The sequence below is a fragment of the Eptesicus fuscus genome, chromosome 7 (assembly GCF_027574615.1).
Source record: "Eptesicus fuscus isolate TK198812 chromosome 7, DD_ASM_mEF_20220401, whole genome shotgun sequence".
Taxonomy (NCBI): domain Eukaryota; kingdom Metazoa; phylum Chordata; class Mammalia; order Chiroptera; family Vespertilionidae; genus Eptesicus; species Eptesicus fuscus.
The window spans coordinates 73,918,178-73,938,922 of record NC_072479.1 but is presented as its reverse complement, the minus strand read 5'-3'; the positions used below and the strand labels follow the sequence as shown (position 1 = coordinate 73,938,922).

General features: G+C 47.9%; 1 protein-coding gene and 1 long non-coding RNA gene across 2 annotated transcripts in view; one reads left to right on the top strand and one right to left on the bottom strand.

Moving 5' to 3' along the window:
• Positions 1-10,427: 10,427 nt before the first annotated feature.
• BHLHE41 (basic helix-loop-helix family member e41) lies at positions 10,428-13,846 on the bottom strand. Its single transcript, XM_054718500.1, has 5 exons — positions 13,489-13,846; positions 13,280-13,343; positions 12,844-12,951; positions 12,410-12,521; positions 10,428-11,917 (listed from the first exon to the last, which is right to left on the bottom strand). The coding sequence occupies exons 1-5, from the start codon at positions 13,548-13,550 to the stop codon at positions 10,803-10,805; spliced, it is 1,461 nt and encodes a 486-aa protein (XP_054574475.1). The 5' UTR covers positions 13,551-13,846; the 3' UTR covers positions 10,428-10,802.
• LOC129149667 (uncharacterized) overlaps positions 11,013-20,745 on the top strand; it is a 41,016-nt gene continuing 31,283 nt past the window's right edge. Inside the window, exon 1 of the long non-coding RNA XR_008556523.1 lies at positions 11,013-11,141. This is a non-coding gene — a long non-coding RNA (uncharacterized LOC129149667). The remainder of the gene's footprint in view (positions 11,142-20,745) is intronic.

Genomic DNA, 20,745 nt, shown 5'->3' with positions numbered 1-20,745 from the left:
ACTCATTTAGGTTAACTGCCTGATCCCTGTAACCGTCTCTAAAGTTGGAAATTATGTTAGGAGAAAAGAATAGAGAGAAGCAATAGGCCGAGGGTCACAGGTCTGCAGTTCCTTGGGTGTGGCAAAGGCCCAGAGGGGAATGGGGACCCGATACCCCGAAGGCCTAGATCTTCCAGCCTCAGCCAGGACTCCTACCTAGAAAACAGAAGATGAGGCAGGATACCAAGCAGCAGGCTTGGACACTGACAATTACCTGGGACAATCTCAGAATGAAGGGGCCCTTCCCCCGCTATCCTGGCTTGTGAAATCCTGAAGGGGGTGGGAATGGGAGAGGCTGGAGTGACTGAGATGATTTTCTACCAGCCTTTGGGGAGGCAGCTTGAAATTAGACTAAATGAGGGAAAGTAAGGACACATACCACTTCTTGCACATGCACATTTGTGGAATAAGATTTTAAACACCCAAGAGGAGATTTACAGAAAGGGCTAACAGAACACAAAGTAAAGAAGTGGGTGAGGTAAAGTTTTGACTAAGATGGGTTTTTGGAACTTCACAGAGGAGATGTAATTTGAGCTGAGCTTTGTAGCACGAGTAGGAGGCCTCCAAAAGGTGGTTTTTCCACCCGAAGACAAGCATTTGAGAGTGCAAAGCATGTTCAGGAACTTGTGGGTAGTTCAGTGCAAATAGGGCATTCGAGGCCCATTTTCTGGCTGGGGGCTACAGGAGAAAGAAGAGAGTAGAAAGAGGGAGGAACTGGGAGGGAAGGTTTAAGCCTTCATGCCTTCTTCATGGGGAGTCTTTATTCTTTAGCATACCATCGGTGTTTAGGAAGTTAATTGTGCCAGTGGTGTGGCCAATACTTGGGGAGACCAAGACTGGACAAAGGCCACTGAGAAGGCTCTTACAATAATTCAGGTGAGGGATGATACAGCTTGCAACTAGGACAATGTTTGTGGGAATGGAGAGGAGGTTTGGATTTCAACACATAGGGATTTGTGCTTACTGTGTACCAGGCTTTGTGGATACACTGATAAATACAGATGCCGGCTCTTGCCTTGAAGAAAATCGTTGACGAAGGGACAAAGTTTAGCACACCTGGCAGGGCCAGCAAAGAGCTGAAGCATCTGGGATTGTCAAGCCTTAGTTACACGTGTTGTGTATTCCCTTATGGGTCACACTCAGAGGGTCCCACTCAGTTCTACGCAGGCCCAGGGCCATCTGGGAGCTGAGTTCCAACCTGTTTTGAAACTCACTTCCACAAGGCTACTGCAGCTTGTGCGCTCTGACTCAGAGGATGGGGAATGATCAGAATCTTTCATTTAAATTTCGAAGAAGGTACTTCAGTTAAATGGACAATTGAAGTTGTAATCATTTGGACTGTTAGCAGAATTCTATTAATGCTTAAGTAACATATCTATAATTTTATTGCGACAATAAAATTCATTTAGTTTCCAGATCACTCCTAAGTTTCCCATTTGTAGGTATGGGATGTTAACTGCCTTTGACTCCTTGCCACGGTTGACATCTCTAGGTCACACAGTGCCTGAAACATAGCAGGTGTGTTCTGAGGAAATAGATTCATAATATGGGGGGGGGGGGTGCTTTGAGTTGTGCTGTTGCCTTTGGTGAGGCAATCAAGCCAAAGTGCTGTCAGAGATATTCACTTATTCATCCAGCAAATATGTATTGAGAATCGATACATGTTTGTTCATAAAAGGCAAATCAATAAATACTTGTTTATTGCCAGGCACCATCCTTAGCAGTGGTCAAAGCGGCGATAAACAAAACAAAGTCCCTGTTCATCCTAGTGAGAGAGACGAGCAATCAACTAATTATTTATATGTGTGTGTTTACATATACATCAATATACACACAACATGATACCACACAGTGATACCTGCTATGAAGAAATAAAAAAGTAAAAATAAGAATGATGTCGTGGGGTGGTATTTTATATTTTGCCTATGGGCTGCTCTTTGAAGAAGTGGCATTTGAGCAGAGACCTAAAAAAAGGGTTGGGGGGGGGGGTGGAATCAGCCATCCAGACATCTGGGGGTTGAGTGTTGTAGACAGATGGAGGAGCAAGTACAACTATTCTGGGAAAGGATCAAGCCTCTCCTGTTAGAAGGCCAGCAGGAAGGCGAGCTGGCTCCAAAGAGGTGAGGGAAGAGGAGAGGGGGACAGAGAAAGGGCGGGGCAATTGATAGGCCTGGAGATTCAGACCTTTCACCTGGCATTCTTCAAATGCACCAGTTGGAAAAAAACAAAACAAAACACAAAAACCAGTGCAGAGGGATATGATCACTAGTTGACATAAATAACAACTGCCTGGCAAATGCCTGGGAACTTGTGAGGCTTGATTACGAGGAGTTTTAAGCACCATGATGAGTGATGAATTTGTTTGTATGGGTCACCGCTGTATCCCCAATGCCTGGCACCTCGTGAGAGATCAATATCTATTTGCTGAGTGAATGTTTGAAGTCTATCTTTGCTCTTTTACACTTTCAGGATATTACTAATAGCTAAGCTGTCGCTTGCAAACAGCCTAACATTTGGGGTCCGGGAGGGGAGTATGGGAGAATTATTCAAACTCAATCATAGGGCAGCAGGCATACACATCATTAAAAGGCAAACAAAAAGCAATGCGTTTGTCCTGTGTTTTGTGAATGTCTGTCAGCTTATAGCAGTCTGTCTCCAGGGCGGCATTCACCGTGCCCTTTAGACTGGAGAGTTCACAACCACTCTATCTTAGCAAATACTGGCACCTGACCTGTCTAAATATTACTGGCAACGCCGAGATCGCTTTCCATCACATGACCAGAACCCTATTTGCAGGTGGTGGCGCGTCTCTACTTTTGTAACAAGGTTGGGTGTAACTAAAGGGCATCATGAACTCCAAATTCCATCTATTCATTTCAGATGGTTTATAAACATGCACGTTTCTGGAAAGTGTTACAAAATCACAAAACGTGGCCACTTCAGAAAGTTACTGTCAGGCTTGATCCTTTTTCCTAAGAGAAGTGGTTTGTACATTAAAAAAAAAAAATCTATAAATTAAAAAATCCATCCTTCAGCCCGACTACACTAATTTTCTCCACTTTCCTGCAGCATGCAGAATCCATGAGTGCTAGAAAATCATTTCTTTTGCTTTACACCTTGCAGGGGGAAGTCCCAATCTATTGTATCACAAGTAAATAATCTCCCTAGTGCGTAATCAGCGGGATTTCAATGTGCAAAACTGAAACCAGTGAAAGATGCAATGCCTCCACCAGCCGGTAGTGCTCCCCCTTTTGCACAGATCTCTGCTCTCGCACAGCCTCCCACCCCCCACCCACAGCCGGGGGTTCTCCAGAAGACGTGGTCCAGGTACCCAGACAGACCGCGGTCTGGCCCGCATCCTGGCGCCGCCCGCCGCCGGGTGCATCACAGCCTGGCACCCCCAGCTCGGAGAAGTGCCCGCCCCGAGGCCCGCCCAGGGCTGCCGACCTTCCTCTAACCCGCGCCCAGGAGGGTGGCTCAGAAACTGCTGCGTCAGGCTGGCCCCAGGAGCCCCGACGGGAGCCAGCTTTAATTCGGGAGGAATGACTATCCCGGGCCGGCCCGCTAGGACGCAGCGGGACAGGGTGTGGCGCAGCTGTCCGAGGGCGCGTCCCCGTCCCCGTCCCGGTCCCCGCCCGGGCCTCAGCCCCGCCACCCCCGACCCTGTCGTCCCCGCAGCCCGCCCGCTCCTCTCCGCCCGCGTCCCCAGGGTGGCGGGCGCGGGGGCCAGCGCGCACGCGCGTTAGCCCGGGAGCCCGCACCCCCTCGATGCCCCCCCCCGCCCCGCCTGCCCCCGCCCCCGCCCCCTCTCACGTGCCGCGCAGCGTGCACCCCAGCATGTGCGGGCGCACGTGACAGCGCCGCGTCCGGCTCTGGCTCCCTCACCCCGCGCGGCAGCACTTTGAACCCCGGCGGCGTGGGAGAGGGAAGTGGGGGGGAGGGAGGAAGGAAAGCCGGGCTGGGAGCGGGCGGGAGGGGGAGGCCGGCCTCCCGGAGAATGTCACGGGTAGATGGATCGCTAGGCAACCTCAGCAGGCTGCTCTCTTTCCAACCCCAGAGCTCCCGGAGGATCTCCGAGCTGGCGTTACCCCCTTCTGCTGTAATTCCCCCACGCGCCGCGCTGGAAGTGCGATTTAGGGAGCCAGGGTTGGTGGAGCAGCTTTTAAACGAGCAGGTGTCCTACCCAGTGCTCGGAACGAGGTCCTCCATCACGCCCACGTGTGTCTGCAGGGCTGGCCAGGGTGCGGGCGCGCTGCCAGGGTTCTTCACCTGTCCGGTCATATGCGGATCACACAGCCGTGCTCGAGCTGTGCAGAGGAGCCTGGTCAAAACGAGAGACTTGCAAACCAAGCTCTGCTGAAGGGATCACAGAAAGAGAAGTTTGAAATGTCGTGTTATAGAGTCTTATCTGATTACTCCAGGTAACAAATCTTCGGGGATCGGATCCAGGCCGAAGTTTCCCTGTTAAAGCTAATTTTCGAAACACAGCGTGGAGCCTGTACAGTGGCCATAGTAAAGAGGCAGGTGGCAGATACTCAGTACCTCCGCACACGTGTATACATAGAATTTGATATTCTATGTATACACGTGTGCGTATCCTTCTGTAAAAGGCTTCCAATGGAACCCGTAGCTAATTTTATAGTGCCCTCAATATTCCATAGGAGCTGCGACCAGTCGCTCTCTTTCCTACTTCCTCACCTCTGAAGGTTCCCTCCGTCCAGCTCCTTAACTTGGTTTGACCCCTTCTTTACTGGAGAACCTTTAGAGTGGGGGAGGGGGGCAGGGGGAGGGGGGCTAGAGGTAGACGTGAACAGCTCATCAGATCAGGTGGGGACCTCCAACCCAGGGAAGGCACATTTCGGGGTATCTCCAAAGTGAGTAGACAGTAAAATCATGTGGTTCTTTGTAGGGGACCTTGGAAATTGTTACTCCAGAATTTCTCTGTCATAATTATTGCATGTTCTATGCCATAATTTCGAAAGGCCATTACCTTGATAATCTTTCCTTTGCCACCAACAGAGTATACTTTGGCCTCTTAGGACCTGGCGTGGACTAACTGAACTCATTCCCTGAGAAAACCTCAACCTGTCCCCTCCTTGTTACCATTACTATGGGGTAATAGTATAAAGACCAGTGGACTCAGGACCCAATAATCTGGTTCCAATCCTGGTTCTGCTACTTACTGAGCTTTGTGACCTTGGGCTAAATTGCTTGCCTCAGTTTTGTCCAAGAGATTTTGGAAAACAGGCTTTGGGATTCCTTCTTTCTCTAGATCTAGGTCTCTCCCTCCCCCCCCCCCCCCTCCTTTGGGTAGTGAATGGAGAACATGGATCATCATGTTATTCCCCTTATTAGAAGGGAAAGACATCACCTTTGTTTCTTTGTAAGACAGGTGGATAAGGTGAGACAGCTGCTTTCAAGATACTGTTGTTTTTTCCTATGAATGCTATATCCTTCGCAATAGGACATACCATGACCCCCTAGTCCAAGTTTATGGTTCAGATCCTCAGGAGAAGATGATGGTGAGAACCAGTATGACAGTCAAGTTCTAAAGACTGAGAAGTTAGGAGATCCTTGCTCAGACTCCAATAAAATACAATCAATTACACTGTCCTGGTTCTTAGTACGGGACCAGAGTGTGCCAGAGCCTTCTCCTTGGAGAGAGCCCCATGGACTCTTACCTGTTTATTCTGTAAAACCCAGCTATTCTAACAGCCTCATCTGACCCACCCAGATGAAGTTAGCTACCCTTACTCCCAAGTATTGTATTCACCCCCAAATAAGCACTTACCATGTTTCATTATAATCCATTTTAGTGTGGGTCTGTCACCCCCACTAGACTTGGAGATCCTCTGAGGTTATTAATATTTTATTCTTCAACACTGACCACAGCAAAACACTTACAGTAGGAGCAAAACATGTATCTGTAACCCACACCCATTTGCTGAATTTACAGGCTCAAGGAGAAAAGGGGTGTGTTGCAGTCGGGGGGAGTATGACACCTCTCGCCAGAGGCTGGCCAGTGAGTAGGTCTAAATTCAGAGGCAGCATCTGGGCCTACACACCCTCCCTGCCAGTTCCCCAGAATGCTTTCGCTGGACCTGCCAATCAAGATGTCCAAAACCCAGAGGTGGAGATTACACACCAGAAGCAGGGTCCAGGGCCATCCATGAATCAACGTGAGAGCTGAATCCGTTTTCACTAATGATCCTGAGTCTCCTACTCCGATCAACCTGACAGAAGTGCTCATCAAATCAAATAATTTGTTTCTGGAATGGAAATTTATTTTGTGGTTAGTTGTGGAAAAAAACCATGAGCAAGCTGTTGTGTGTGTGTGTGTTTTTTTTATGAAATAAAATGACCAAAAAAATATAAAGTATCTGAAGGCTTTTGCATAGTGTTCTGAAATGGAACACTGCTAAGAATGTGAAAGTTAAAAGAAATGAAGAAAAAAAGGTTGAGAGGAAAAACATTTCACTGTTTCTGCAAGCTCACACAATTTAGAGAAGTGGCCAACAGGTACTCTGTTACAGTCTATTTATTCTAATTTTAGACATATTTTAAATGGGTGTGGTTTTGGTTAAATGATTTCTCAGGCCTCAGTAAGTCAGAGGTAAGTGGCAAATTAGATAAGAGTTAGAGGCAGGCTCTCTGACACATCAAGAAGTGACAGCTGGCAGCCTGACCATGAGTAGAGACTGAAAAACCTATAAAAAGCAGATAGAAGAACTAAAAAAGAATTTAATGCAGGTGCCAATACTCCCAGATGACATCCAGAGTACAAAAGTGATGTTTATAATGACGACCCTGAAGTATTGAGAGAGGTTAACTATGGACAGGGTATTTTTTTCTAAGACGTAGTGTAAGCTATCTTACAGGACATGTGTAACATATTTCAATAGGCTTTCCACTACAATAAGAAGGGGAAAAACCCCCACAATGTTGGCACTTGAACACAGAAAGTTCAATGTCTGAACCAGTGTTTCATGGGCACATATCGTTCTCTGAGGTCAGATAAATTAGGCATTACTAAAATGAGAATTTTTTAGTACCAACTTTAAACAAGGTATAGTTTTATACTTGCTTGGAGTTTTCAATATGGAATCACTGAACAAGTGCAAGAAATCTAATTTTAAGACAAATGTCCAACTCCTTTCTAAGAGCATATTTTTATAGTACATGCTGCACATGGTTTTTAGTATAAACCCCACCTTCCTCACAGAAAATATGTGATAATTTTCCATGTCAGCCCCCTATTAAATTCTATGCAAAACTGGAACCTTCATTGGACTTCAGCATGCACTGTATGATGATTTTTGAACTTCATTAAAACAACACAAAACAGTGGGTAGGCCTAAATATATTGATCTGAGGGGCCAACAGATTTTAAGGAAACACATTAGATTGCAATATGAAGTGAAATACTATTGTCATAATAGTACAGCCACCTTTTGGCATTCTAATGGTCTTAATTCATTCAAATGGTCTTAATTCATTCATGAGGGCTCTGTACATTTCTACGAAGTAAAAGGTCTTTGTCTGTTTGCCCAGCCATGCCTTCCTAGACCCTCAATTTGCCAATCACCTCCCACCGAGAAGTTCAGAATTGACCCTTGACATAGAAACAGGCTGAGGCTTCTTTTACATACATTTGAACAAATCTCAGATGATGGGCAGTCACCAAAGTTTTGGCCTGCATCACCGGCCACAGAGAACTAAATGAAAAATAGTTTTCACAATGATAGGACTAAATACTTTAAATAGCTATTAAATTATAGTTTCTAGTGCCTTAAAAATATGCTTAGCTCTTCTGGGGGAAAAGGCCATTTATCGATTCATTATAAAGTTTGCTGAGAAATAGGTGTATGTAAACTTGACTGGTGTAAGAAGGATTGTTGACTCAAGATTCATATTTGTCTTAAATTAAAAAATCCCATACTATAAAGAAATTTGGCTAAAATTTCACCATTGCAGGGATATATACATTCGGACTAAACCAACTTATAATATCTGGTCCAACCCTAAGGTTTTTTATTATATGAAAGTTATACAAATGTTGGAACATTTTATCATTCTGGATTTCTAATTTTTATTTCACCTGTTCCTGTAGTTTATTCATGACATTTCATGAATACTGCCCAAATTGAATTTATTTGGTTCAAGATGCATACAGCGCTGGGTTTGCTGACAAGGGGGATACAACGTATCTGGCCCCTGATGCTGGTTCCAGGTAGGTGTGTGACTTTGGGAGATATCTGATATCTCTGGGCTTCACTTCCCTCACGTTATAAAATGCAAGGAGCTGGACAAACTCATCTCTGAGGTTCCTTCCGGCTCCACTTTCTATGACTTGCAGTTCTGTTGTCATCAAGTCAGCAGAGGGAGCACTCTTTCTGCCTCTCATAAATTTTGACTATTATTTCAACACCTTTCAACAATCAAGGGGCTGGTGAGGAACACTATTGAAACTAAACATTGACAACCCGTCACACAGTTGGTTATCAGATCACAAGTTTGAGTATAAATCTGAGAAAAACCGAGAAATGACTTCTGTTATTTGAATTCCATGATGAAGTCCCACAAGAGACTTAGTTTATAAAGGGTAAGGAGCTCACATACACTGAGAAATGCAGCACCCCTACGTGGTAGCATATTTATACAGGTCCCAGTGGAAGAGATACGTACCAGATCTTTACAACAGAGGCTATCTGGTGTCAAAGATGAGAAAAGTGAAAAATTCACCAACCCTAAAAAAACATTAGCGAGTTGGGGCTAACATAAACAAACCACACAAGTTATCGGTAGTTGTTTCTTTTGCACTTTTCATTAAGATACATTGGGAACAAGCAGTAAACACAGCCAGAGCCTGTAGGCTCGAAAGAGATTGGAAACGTGTGATATCATGCCAATGACAAAGGTGTATACTTGAGAAACGGGATGACTTTCATCCCTGTATTCATAGACATTTTAAAATTAACTGAGCATCCATTATGTCTTTTTAATTATTAGACGATCTCATATTGCATATTAAAGTTTTTATTCCTTGGTAAGAATTTTAAGATCACAAAATAGTGTGGCAATATTTACGTAATAGAATTTATGGAGTGCTGAAAATACTAGAATATCAAGGTAACTTGTAGTTTATCTTCACATACTAAATTTTTCTAAACCAGCTGGTTTCTTGCAGACAGTATTTATTTTTTAAAATAATTTAAGACAGCATAAGCTTGTACCAAGCATAAGCATTGTAACAAAAGTGCAACTTTTCAGCAAATCCTCCCCAAAAGATAGTTTAACTCAAAATATCATTAGCACATATTTTCTCCCTACAAAAATAGCATGTCAGACATCATTAATTGAATATATTAACAACTATGTACATAAGAGCCACCTTGTAGGCTAAGAGTTTAACGTTGTTTAAACACAGCGTTTGAGGCAAACAGTAGCAACAGCAGCAGCAAATGCACCAAACTGACTAAAAGACCCAGATATTTTCTTCACTCCTAGTCAGACTGTTGTGTCTCACCCCTTACATAACATTCAAGTGAGATTTCTCACAGTGCTACCTTGGCAACAAACTAAAAATATCTAGACAAGGTCTTGGTTTAAGCCTTATTAAAAAAAGCTTTCTTTGTGATTATCTGGTATCTGGTTTGGTCTCCAGAAAATACATAGACTTGGAGATAGGAAGGCCTCACAGGACTTCATTCAAATCTTTACAGCATTTCCAATGAAAACTGACTAGTTTAATGCTTTCCTCCACTTCTGTGATCGAACAGAATAAAGGACAAAGCATTTTGGACTTTTCTTTTTTTTTTTTGTTTGTTTGTATGTTTTTAGATTCAGTGCACATTCCTTTTTTTTTAATTTTTTTACAGGAAGATTATAAAAAACTTAGGAAAAGGATGGATTAAATAATGGCAGGGTGGGAATAGATGCTCTCTCGCTCTAGGTAAGTATTTATATAATGAAGATGGGTCAATTGATTCATGGTCAGTTTCTTAAAGTGCCAGCAAATGTACTAAGAATGATTCTGGCCTTCCTCACCCATGCGGTTCCCTGACTTAGTTCTGACAATGGCCCAACTCCGCGTCTGTTTGAACAAGTGCAAGTTACTAAGGGATACCATTCAAACCACTTCAGAATAGGTTGCGACGTGAGCAACTGCATCCTCTCTCCTCTTCCTCTTGGAAAAATAACGTCTTTTAAAAAGCTAAACATTACAAAATACTGAAGAGTAAACTCAACTCTAAAAGATCACTGTTTGCGGAAAGCCTCCTGAAGCAGCCAGGACAGCTTTGAGTCACTGACAGATAACTCTGCGGTTCCACGTCAGCTCCTTGGCCACCGTCCCCCCCCCCCCTCCACCACCCCCCTCCCACCCCGGTTCAATTGGCTCACCGCAGAGCAGACCCTTCTGACTTCCTAGAGAATCAGGGTCTGTATTTCAAAAGATAATGAAACAGGCCTCAAGGCAGGCAAAACTTATTTGGGGGAGTTCTTTAAAAAAAAAAAAAAGAGAGAGTATCTAGCGCAGAGGTCCTTTTACAGCTGGTGGGGAAGAGATGTTAGTGTGTGGAGGGTGGGGTGGTGAAAGATGAGCAAAACAGGAACTCCGAATGTACACAAAACACCTGTTTGTTTTTAAAGCCCGGCGTGCATCTATTACACTTCCTCCCTTAGAAACGCGAAGGGTGTGTTAACGTATTACTATCATTATTCCGCGCGAACCTCCGTCCTTTCTAGGAAAGGAGCGCAAGGACTCAGGGGGCTTTCTTTCCCGGCTGCGGGGGATCTTCCTGAGCGGAGCTCTCCGGCTTCCCGTGCTCGCGGGGGCCGGCGAAGGGCAGGTGGGTGCGGCCGTGCGGGTGCGGGTGCGGGTGCGGGGGGTGCAGCGCCCCCGGGGGCGCCACCTCGTGTGGCAGCAGGGTCGCGGCGGCGGCGGCGGCGCTCGCCTTCTCGGGAGGGGGCGACAACACCGAGGACAGGCAGGGGAAGGCGGCGGCGGCGGCGGCAGCGGCGGCGGCGGCGGCGGCGGCGGCCGGGGCGTGGATGCCGGGGTACAGCAGTGGGAACGGGGCGGCGGCCGCCGCCGGGTACAGGTACTTCTCCAGGCCGCTCTTGTCCAGGAAGGGCTGCATGTAGGCGGCGGCGGCGGCCGAAGGCGAGAGGAAGTAGAACGGCAGGCAGAAGGGGGCCGCGGCGGCCGCGGGCGGCGCGAAGGGCGCGCCCCCGCCTCCGCCGAACGCCACCAGGGAGCTGAGCAGGGCGGCGTCGGGTCTCAGCAGCGCGGCGGCGGCGGCGGCGGCGGTGGCGGCGGCGGGGTCGGGCCCCAGGAGCGCGGCCGCCGCCGCCCCGCCCCCGGAATCCAGCTTCATCCTCTTGGGCGCCGGCGAGTCCTCCCCGGGGGGCTCCTGCTTGATGGTGACGCGGCTCGCCCCCGCGCCTGTGCCCTTCTCGCGGTCGGGCCGGGCCTCGGCCTCGCCGCCGTAGCCGCTGTCGGTGTCCGTGTCGTTCTCGGCCGCGAGCTCGGCGCTGGGCTGAGTCCGCTGGATGACGGGCACGCAGTGGGCGAGGGGCTCCAGCTTCTGCCCCGCGCGCTCCAGGCAGGGGGCGGCCTTGGCCCCGGCGGGGGCGGCGGCCGAGGGCGCGCCGGCGCCTTTGCCCAGAGGGACCTGTGGAGTCAACAGCTGGGGGGTGGGCAAGAACTGGGTGGCCACGGCGTGCAAGTGGTTTATCAGCTGGACACACCGCGGCTCCCTGGGCGTCCAGCTCTCAAACCGGGAGAGGTATTGCAAGACTTCTTTGGCGCATGTTTGAAATCCCGAGTGGAACGCGTCCAAGTCGGACTGAATGGGCGATTTCAGAGATCGCTCCCCTAGGATGAGGAGGGGGTGGGGCGGGGGACAGGAATGGAGGCAAGAAGAAAAAACACCGACGTTAAAACATCTGCTTATCACGTGGGCCCTGCACTGACTAAAGTGATCTCGGTTTTTCCTCTGTATTCCAGTGATATAATCCACCGGTTGCAGAGGAGGGCGGGGGGGGAGGGGGCGGTGGCGGGGGTGGGGAGCAGGGGGGCGCTCTACTCCCAGCTTGAAAAACCTTAGTGGAGAGGGTGCGACCGCCACTTAAAAAAAAATAAAAAATTTTTTTTTTTTTATTCCTCTGAGTTCTGCTGAAAGCCTCTAGGATGCTTCAGGAAATGGGCACTTTCCAATGAAGGGAAAGTCTAAGCAATTTCACAAATGAGAGTGAGCTCGTGGGCCGCCCGCGGAAGGAGGTGGGGGTGGGGAAGGAGTCCTAACACTGCTCCTCTGTGGGCTGCCCGGCTTCAGCAGGGTGGACTGGCCTCCCTGGACTGACTTACCATTCTGTAAAGCAATTATCTTCTGATGCTGCTGCTCGGTTAAGGCTGTTAAAGCTTTTAAGTGTTTCAAAGTTAATTCCAAGACTACCGCTTTCTCCAGATGCCCCAGAGTCTGCATGGGTGCAAAAGAGAATGGGGCACTTGGTTACTTAAAAACACACATTTGGCTTGACCGGCTCTCCATTCAGCACAGCAAGTTAAGCAAACCCTTAACTATTCCTATACTTCTTGAGCTTTCCTCAAGACAGGTTATAAATGATTTCCCCCCCTTCAGTTATGAGCACCTACTCCTGAGTTTGTGGGAAACTCTACGCTATAGAATAACTTGTAAGGCATCTGATATTTACATTTATTCTTGTATCTCTGGGAGTAGTAAGTACCAGGCTATTAACAAGCCCTTGGAGAGCAGCAAAGAAGGAAAATGTGCATCTTACTGTCAACTTCAGATGTTCAGGCAGTAAATCTTTCAGCTGAGCAATGCATTCATTAATCCGGTCTCTTCTTTTCTTTTCTATCAATCTATGCGGTAATTTATAGGTATCCTTAATATGTGAGAGCCATGGAAGAGAGAAAACACTAAGATAAACATTCATTTACTGGATATAGCAATATCCCCCACCATCAAAACACACACTATGTGATAAACTATGCCCAAGAAACCTCTTTCCTCTGGACTGCTCTGAAATGAAATTTAAATTCAGGTATGATGTTTAATCTCCCCCCTGAGAGTATCCAGCAAACCACTTAAAATTCACAGTTGGGGAAGCTCAAGGGCTGGAATATATTTGCTAGCAGAGCTTCGCTGTGAAATCAATGGCCCTAATTAACTATCCAGGCAGGTTATAGGGAACATCGGAAACTTCCTCTTACCTTGCTATCGTCTCGCTTCATGCTCCTTTTGGGTTTACACATATACAAAGAGGAATAGTCCAGGCTGCAAAACAGAAATCAGCATCAGGCACCCATTCGGGAGGGGCTCTGCCCTCGCCCCGCTCCATACCACTTTCTTGAGAAGAAGAAGAAAAAAAAAAATCAAACTGAAGCCCAGACAGATATTCGCAAGGGTGCGTGCACCTTACCCTATAAAATCTCTATGTTCCAGTAACTGTCTCTCTTGCAAATGAGGAATTCCTTCGTCCATGTTCAACCGCTGTCCGTTTTTCCTCTGTTTCGTTTTTTTGGGGGGTCCCGTTCTATAATCTGTGGGACGGTAGCTTTGAGAGATCTTGGGGGGATCTGTGCGTCTCCAGTCTCTCTCTCTCTCTCTCCCTCTTCAGTGCAGTGTTGAAAGTGTGAAGCAGTTGGTCCCCCCTGCCACCGCGCTCGCTCTCTTGCACACAGACGCATACACACGCACCCACACTCCCGCCGGCCCCTCAGCGCTGGTAGTTTGCTCTCACTCCGGGCAGTGTTTGGCCACAGGGCACGCGCGTCGCCGGCCAGACCAGCACCCAGCTCACGTGCGGAACGTACCATCCGCGGTCTAGCCCGGAGGGGGGCGGGAGAGGAGGGGCCGGGCCGGGAGGGGGCGTCGGGAGAAGTCTGCGAGGGAAAGCGAGCGGCGGGAAGGGGGTGGGAGGGGGGCGGGGACACCTGATCAGGGCCACCGGAAAGGAAAAACAACTTCAGCCAAGCTATTCATCTTCCCAAAGGCGCTGCAGTCAGCTGGGGGAGGGAGAGGGGTGCCGGGGGTGCGGGGCAGCCAGGGCTTCCTCAGCTCGGAAATGTGACTCCCTCAGTCCTTCCGTCATTACGGTGCAGGAACGTGAACGTGGCTTTTTTTGCTTTTCCACCGACTGTGCTGTTGGTTTGGACCAGAGAAAGGAAAGAGAAAGAGAATTCGCGGCGGGTAAACTTCAGTCCCGAAGGGAATTTTGGAGACTTGTTTGCACACCGCTCAGTGGCCTGGGGGACCCCTTGGCCTTGGTTGGAGGTTGCCCCGAAAAGAGACAACTTGAAACCCTCTCCCATAAAGACTTAAGAGAAATCAAAATGTCACTGGGTCAGAGTGTCGCAATCCAAGAGTCTTTTGGCGACAGTGTCCCTGGGCCACCCAAACTTCCCGCAGCAGCCGGAATTGCGGTGCCACTAATCACAGCAGCAGATGACGTTCGGGGCCTCCGGTGCTCCCGGAGGAACGCGGCAGGGAGGGAGGGGAGGAGAGGGGGTGGCACGAGAGGGGCTGCCGCGGAGGAGCTATGCAGCATTATCACGCCCGCTAAACTCCGCCGCCCCTCCGCGCCCGGGGTGGCGCTGCGTGCTTCCTCTCCCCTCCCCCCCTCGTGCGATAAGCGACGCCGGGAGCGTGCGGAGCCCACGTTTACTACCGCTGGCACCTCCAAAGCCTCCCTCCTTAATCCAGTCTCAAACGGGTACCAGCACAGGGCCAGCAACGTGATCCGACCTGCCGCGGCTGCCACATCACTGCGCGGGGAACCCGGGGCGCGCGCGCGCGCGCGCGCGGGCGCGGCCGCGCTCGCTCCCCCTGCAGCCCGGGCGACTCCGAGAGGAAGCACGGGCCAGCGGGAGCCGGGCTTACCTTTTCCCCCCGGGCCAGCCCGGGAACGTGACTCACTGCGAGTGAGAGTTACCGGGAGGTGCGGGAGATGCGCACCGACGCCGGCCAGCGGCAAAGGGCCTCGGAGGCCAAGGGCAGGCAAATCCTGCGGGAGTCCCAGGTCTCCAGCCCCAGTGCCGCTACTTGGGTCTGCGCGAGTGGGATGGAGATGTATATGGATAGATCTAAACCCAAAGGTCTTTCCTTCCTGTGCCTACGTTCTCCCGGGTGTTCCCCCGAAACAGTCATTATTGCCAGCGGCACGTGAACCAAGAGAAGTACGCCGAATGCACACGCACCCGGGCGCGGCGGGGGCTGGGGCAGTCGCTACGTGTCCCTCGGCTCGCCCCGCCGGGCGCGGGTTCCGGGGACAGATCTGGGTCGCGGGAAGCGGCGGCGGGGCGGTCACGTGTCTGCGGGAGTCGCGTCTCCTCCCGGCCTCCCGGAGCCGCCCGGCCGCGGCCGCGGTGCGCGCTGCCGCAGTCTCCCGAGTCCGGGGCGGAGACGCGCGCCGTGTCTGGCTTCGTGACTCCGGCGGCGGCCCAAGCTCACCCCGGCGTGAGGAGACGCTCGCGGCCCGTCCACTTTAGAGGGCCTTTTAAGGTCGCTCGACTTCCTCCAATAGGGGGACTTCCTTTGCACCAACAGACAATTTAATAATACTTAAAAGAAAAAGTATTTTTTAAAAAACGGATTTTATTTTAAACCTCAATCTAGCCTTTCTCTTGTTTCCAAGGGGTTGGGTGATGAATTCCTTTTGGTGGGAAGGGCTGTTTGGAGCCCTAAACGTGGCCTATCCCTCTATCCCTGCAGTATTGTAAAAAAAAAAAAAAAAAAAAAAAAGCCACAGTGGTGGGGATGGAAAGAATGCCGTTAAGATGAAAATTAAAAAATTAAAATACCAGTTTCCCTTAGAGGTTTGTAAATGTTTGGGGAAGGAAGAGGGTGTAAATATTTTCTCCGGAGCTAAATTTTCACTTGATGGCTGGAGCATTTAGTGAAAATGCAACGAAGACTGGGTCACTGCATCTGGGCCTTGTTGGGTGGAGTAGACAAGACAGAAGGCAGGCATCTATCTGATCAGGACAAACCTTATGACTAAGTCTGTGGCAGAGTCAGAAGCAAGTTAAAATAGAGACAGAGAAAGAAGCCTCGTGGGTTATGGACGTGTTCATTTTTGAAGAAACTTCCCATGATATAAAATCACAGAGGCCTGTTGCTGCAAAGGAACCTTTTTATGTTATCACTTCTGTCTCCTCTCCCCCTATCACTTTTTCCTGAGTTTCCCTGCTTCTATATACAACAGAAGGATTTCTCTTCCAATCCATTGTTTTCTCTTCCAATCCTTTTCCTGATACCCAGCCCAAACTGTAAATGGAGTCCTTTCTAATTTAAATGGAATCTTTACTAATTTTCTAATCCTCAGTCCTTTTTTTCTGTCTTTCTTTTTCACGTCCATCTTTCTACTCTTGTCTCCCTTTTTCTTTTCCCTTATGTTTTTCTCTTCCTACATTTCCTGTTAAGATAAATGTCTGCTGTTCCTCTTTCCCTGTAATTTTGTTCTATCTCTTATTTGCTTTTTGTCTTGTTTTTTTTTTTTTAATATTTCACCTTGATGACTCCTTGCTTATCCACTACCCTTAAACTTGAGTCCTACTCATTTTCTTTCTCAAACTCATGCCTTCTGAATATCAGGCATAGTCTAATGCCTCCAAATGTCCCTTTGCTTCAAGGAGGGCATAACAATAGCTCACAACTAGATAGCATTTGCAATTGGAGCACTGGACACCATTCTAAAGGCTTTTAATGTAATTAACTCATTAACCCTTTCCACAGCCCTATAAGATAGATACTATTATTGTCTCCATTCTACAGGTGAGGAAATAGAGAGGTAGGGTGGTTACAAAATGTGCCCAAGGACCCAGAGCCATGATTTAAGCCGAGTCTGTGCCCTTAACTATTACCCCTTGTTGTGACCAGTGAAGGCCAAGGTCTAAATGTTAGCCAGCTATCCAAGGGATGTTCTTTAAATTAATCAGAGTGTGAATGTGCCCATGTGTTGTAATATATGTGTATGTGCAATTTGGAAGAGAGATGGGGAAGGGAGAAACAGCACTGGAGCTGATAGCAGAGAAAGAAAAAGACAGGAGAAAAAGAAGGATGACAGTCTTTTGTCAATGAATGAGTCACTCGACATCTAGCTCCACATTTATTGATTTAATTCCTATTTAATTGTCATAATTCCATATAGAGGGGCAGATGGAAGTACACTTTAGAAAAGGCTAATGGTGACCAGCTGGTCACCATTTCCACTGAGCAAACCAAGCCAAATTCTAATGTGAAGGCTCAGGTGAGTAATAGGAAAAGTTCACCTGTGGTGAGATTAGAAAAGGGGGGAAAAAAAATTCCCGGTCTCACAAAGGAACAGAAGACAGAATACCCTCTCTGGGTATGTTTAAAAATAGGTTGAGTCTTATCTTTTTAGGAAGGTTTAATACCATCCTGCTGAAAGCCAAGGAGATACAAGATGAGCTCAAAGCCTCTTTGAGCCTATAATTAAAGAATTTTGTGATGCCTCGCTTTCAATTAAAGATACCCATCTTTCTCCTTTTAATAGGTGAGAGAGAAGCAGCTTCCATTGCCTTTCTCTGGTTAAGCAGGGAAATCATTACCTATAGAGACTCTGATGAAAGGGAACACTTATCCCAGTTCTCCCCTCCCTCCCCTCAACCCACCTAAGTATTCTAAGCCCCACACTCATATTCATCTAGTGACTCTGGAAAGTCTTATCATGTTTGCTTGCAAAGTCTTGGATTTCCAGTAGAAACAGAACTCTCCTGAGAGGATTAGTTTCCACCGAGAAGAGAGGCTTTCTGCCTCTTTTGGGTTCGGCAAGCCCTTCCGCTGTCCTAGAGGGATGAGGTGACGAGGGTGTTTTGGGACCCTGGGTCTGATTCAAACTGTGCAGCTCTCGTGGCCTCAGAGGCCCCAGATGTCCCATCAAGATGGGCAGATGCCTTTTTTTATTATTAAATATTTTTATTGATATCAGAGAGGGAAGGAGAGGGAGAGAGAGATAGAAACATCAATGATGTGAGAGAATCATTGATCGGCTGCATACAGCACGCCCTACACTAGGGGCCAAGGCCACAACCCGGGCATGTGCCCTGACTGGGAATTGAACCATGACCTCCTGGTTCATAGGTCGACACTCAACCACTGAGCCACGCCAGCCTGGCAGCAAATGCCTTTCTTAATCACCTCTTTTTGGTGTGGTGGACAAGAATTTATACACAGTCTATATCATTTTCACCCAAAAGAGGAATGTACCCCATTAAGTGGAGTTTATAAAAATCTAAAAGAACAGTTAGGGTTGATGCTAAAATCAAGGTGGGATGCAGAGTGAGGGCTCGACAGAGCGGGATGATGGATCAGGGATGTGTGAAAGCTCCCCTTGGAACCCCTTTCCTGGGTATGCACACTGCTTCCAGGCAGGGAGGTTAGTGTTGTCGGGCACACGACCGCAAGAAGGCCACCTCATAGAAGGATCTCAAGAGGAAGGGAGAGCCAGCTGCTACTCACCAGAAGTCAAATCCGACTTTAGAATATTGATAATGCTATTTGCTGAAGATACAAGAGTTAAAATCCCCCAACAGAAGGTTGGGTTTTCCAGTTACAGACAGTTACCAGGAACAGTACAAGTATCCCTGTTTAATTTGTCAAAGAACTTAGGTCTTTGTAGACTACAAACTAGTGTGTGTTTGTGGTTGTAAACATATACACGAGTCACATTTTACATTTACGTAACACTGCTCAAGACATTGATAGACTTAGTGTTTGCATAGCACCCAGGCACAGATGAAGTTAAGCATAGGAAATGAGTTTCACTGCTGAAATCACCGTGTTTTTGTATTTATGTGATCATCACAAACACTCACTTGAATGGTCCTGAACTTACCATATGCTCAACGCTTCTGGAGTTTTTATCTACAAAAGACAGAAGGATGTTAGTGTTCCACACTTCTAATGTTTTGCTCCACTCTCCACCACCCACCCACAAGATTGCCTCCTGGTCCTCAGGTGGCTGCTGGAGCTCCTGCAGGGAAGGATAAAAGGGTGCCCCTAGCCGAGCGAGTCTCCTATAAAGAGCTTTCCTGTAAGTTCCACCCAATGACTTCCCATTACATCTTATCTCCAGTCCCATTCCAGGGGGGCGAAAAACAGAGTTTCCTAGCTGAGGCTCCCTCAACAATGTAGGGTTCTTTCAGTAAAGAGGGAGCAGAGAACAGATACTGGGTTGGCACTAGCCGTCTGGGTGGTGGTCTGATGAAAGGAAGTGGCTTGTTCAGGTCCTCTTCTTTTTTTCATCACTGGGTCTTTTTCCCCCAACTATGCCATATGTGTTGGCAATGCCCCTTTATTGTATGAGGGTATTTAATACCAATTTCAGTCTTTCCATCTGCAATTGCACAAACTTAACTAACTCCTTAAGCACATGCTTTTTAAATCTGTATTTTTTTCAGTTCTAATAATTGCAGAAATCTGCTTAGGGAGGGAATTCAACAGGGTTTGCTCTTCTTCCTGTAGAATGCAAATTGCAACTGCATGTTTTCTGGGAAATGATTGTCTTCCTTTTTATGTGGCGGCATCTGTCCTCTGTTTGTTCTGTGTCTGTGGCTGTGCCTTCTGCCCTGCCATTTGAGCTGAAGAGAGAAACTCCCAGCAGAAACACACTCTCTGATAGTTCCCACCTGAATGTAGCTAGGCTTTCGCTCTCCCTCTACTTCAGGCCACATGGATGAGCCTGCAATAGCTTTAGGGTCAGAGGATGAGGAGAAGAGCTTTGTGATTGAGTTGGGTTCTGGAGTAGATGGAGGAGGAGAGAAGAGGCGGGTGAGTGCAACAGCATAGGAGCAGAGGGGCCAGTCCCTGAGACTGGAATCCAGAGGTGAACTCCAGAAGAGAATGCATCTTGGAGCACTTTAGTGTGGACACGTATTCAGGCAGGCGTCATAGGAAGATTGTTTAGTTCTCTTAATTCTTTGAACTAGGCTCCATTAACTTCGCTTCATGGGCGGACAAACTCAGGTTTGGAAACTTGAGGGAACTTGACTTTGCCACAGTAGTAAATAGCAAAGCCAGGCGATAGGGAACCTAAGGCGTGAGGTGTGCTGCTGGGTGCTGTCACCTGCAGGAGTGTAGGGTTCTAGCAGTCTCCTCTCGGCCCCTGGAGCCTTTCACCTCCCTTGGTAAAGCCCCTCAGGTGATGGGAGCCTTTGCCAGAGGCTGTTTAGAGATGAGGAGGATGGTGCGAGGGGACATTCTTGCTCCCATTCTAGTTGTGTTCCTAATATTAGAGTTGAAATTTTGGAGGTATTTTTCTACAGATGGACACCAGGATAAAGGTTGTGGTTAGTTCACTGGACAAAACTGACCAATGTCTTGGAATCTACTATTCAGTCCTCGTCCATTAAATGAGTATTTACTGTGCTTTTAGATGCCATGTACTGTGATGGGCATTAGGGAATCCTTATCTTCAAGAACCTTATAATTTAACGGGTCATAATTTCTCAAAGAGGCGAGATCACCAAGAAGGATGAGTAGTTGTCCTAAAGCCATTTCATGTTCCAAAGGCAGTACTTTGGTGCATTTGAGAGACACGTGCAGCTATGCTTCTGTAGAAATTATTCCGGAAAGTGCAGTGACCTCAGCCTGGGTAAGCCTTGTCCTGCTATAATCAAAATACCCCTGGATGGAAAGGTGGGCAAGGAAAATGCCC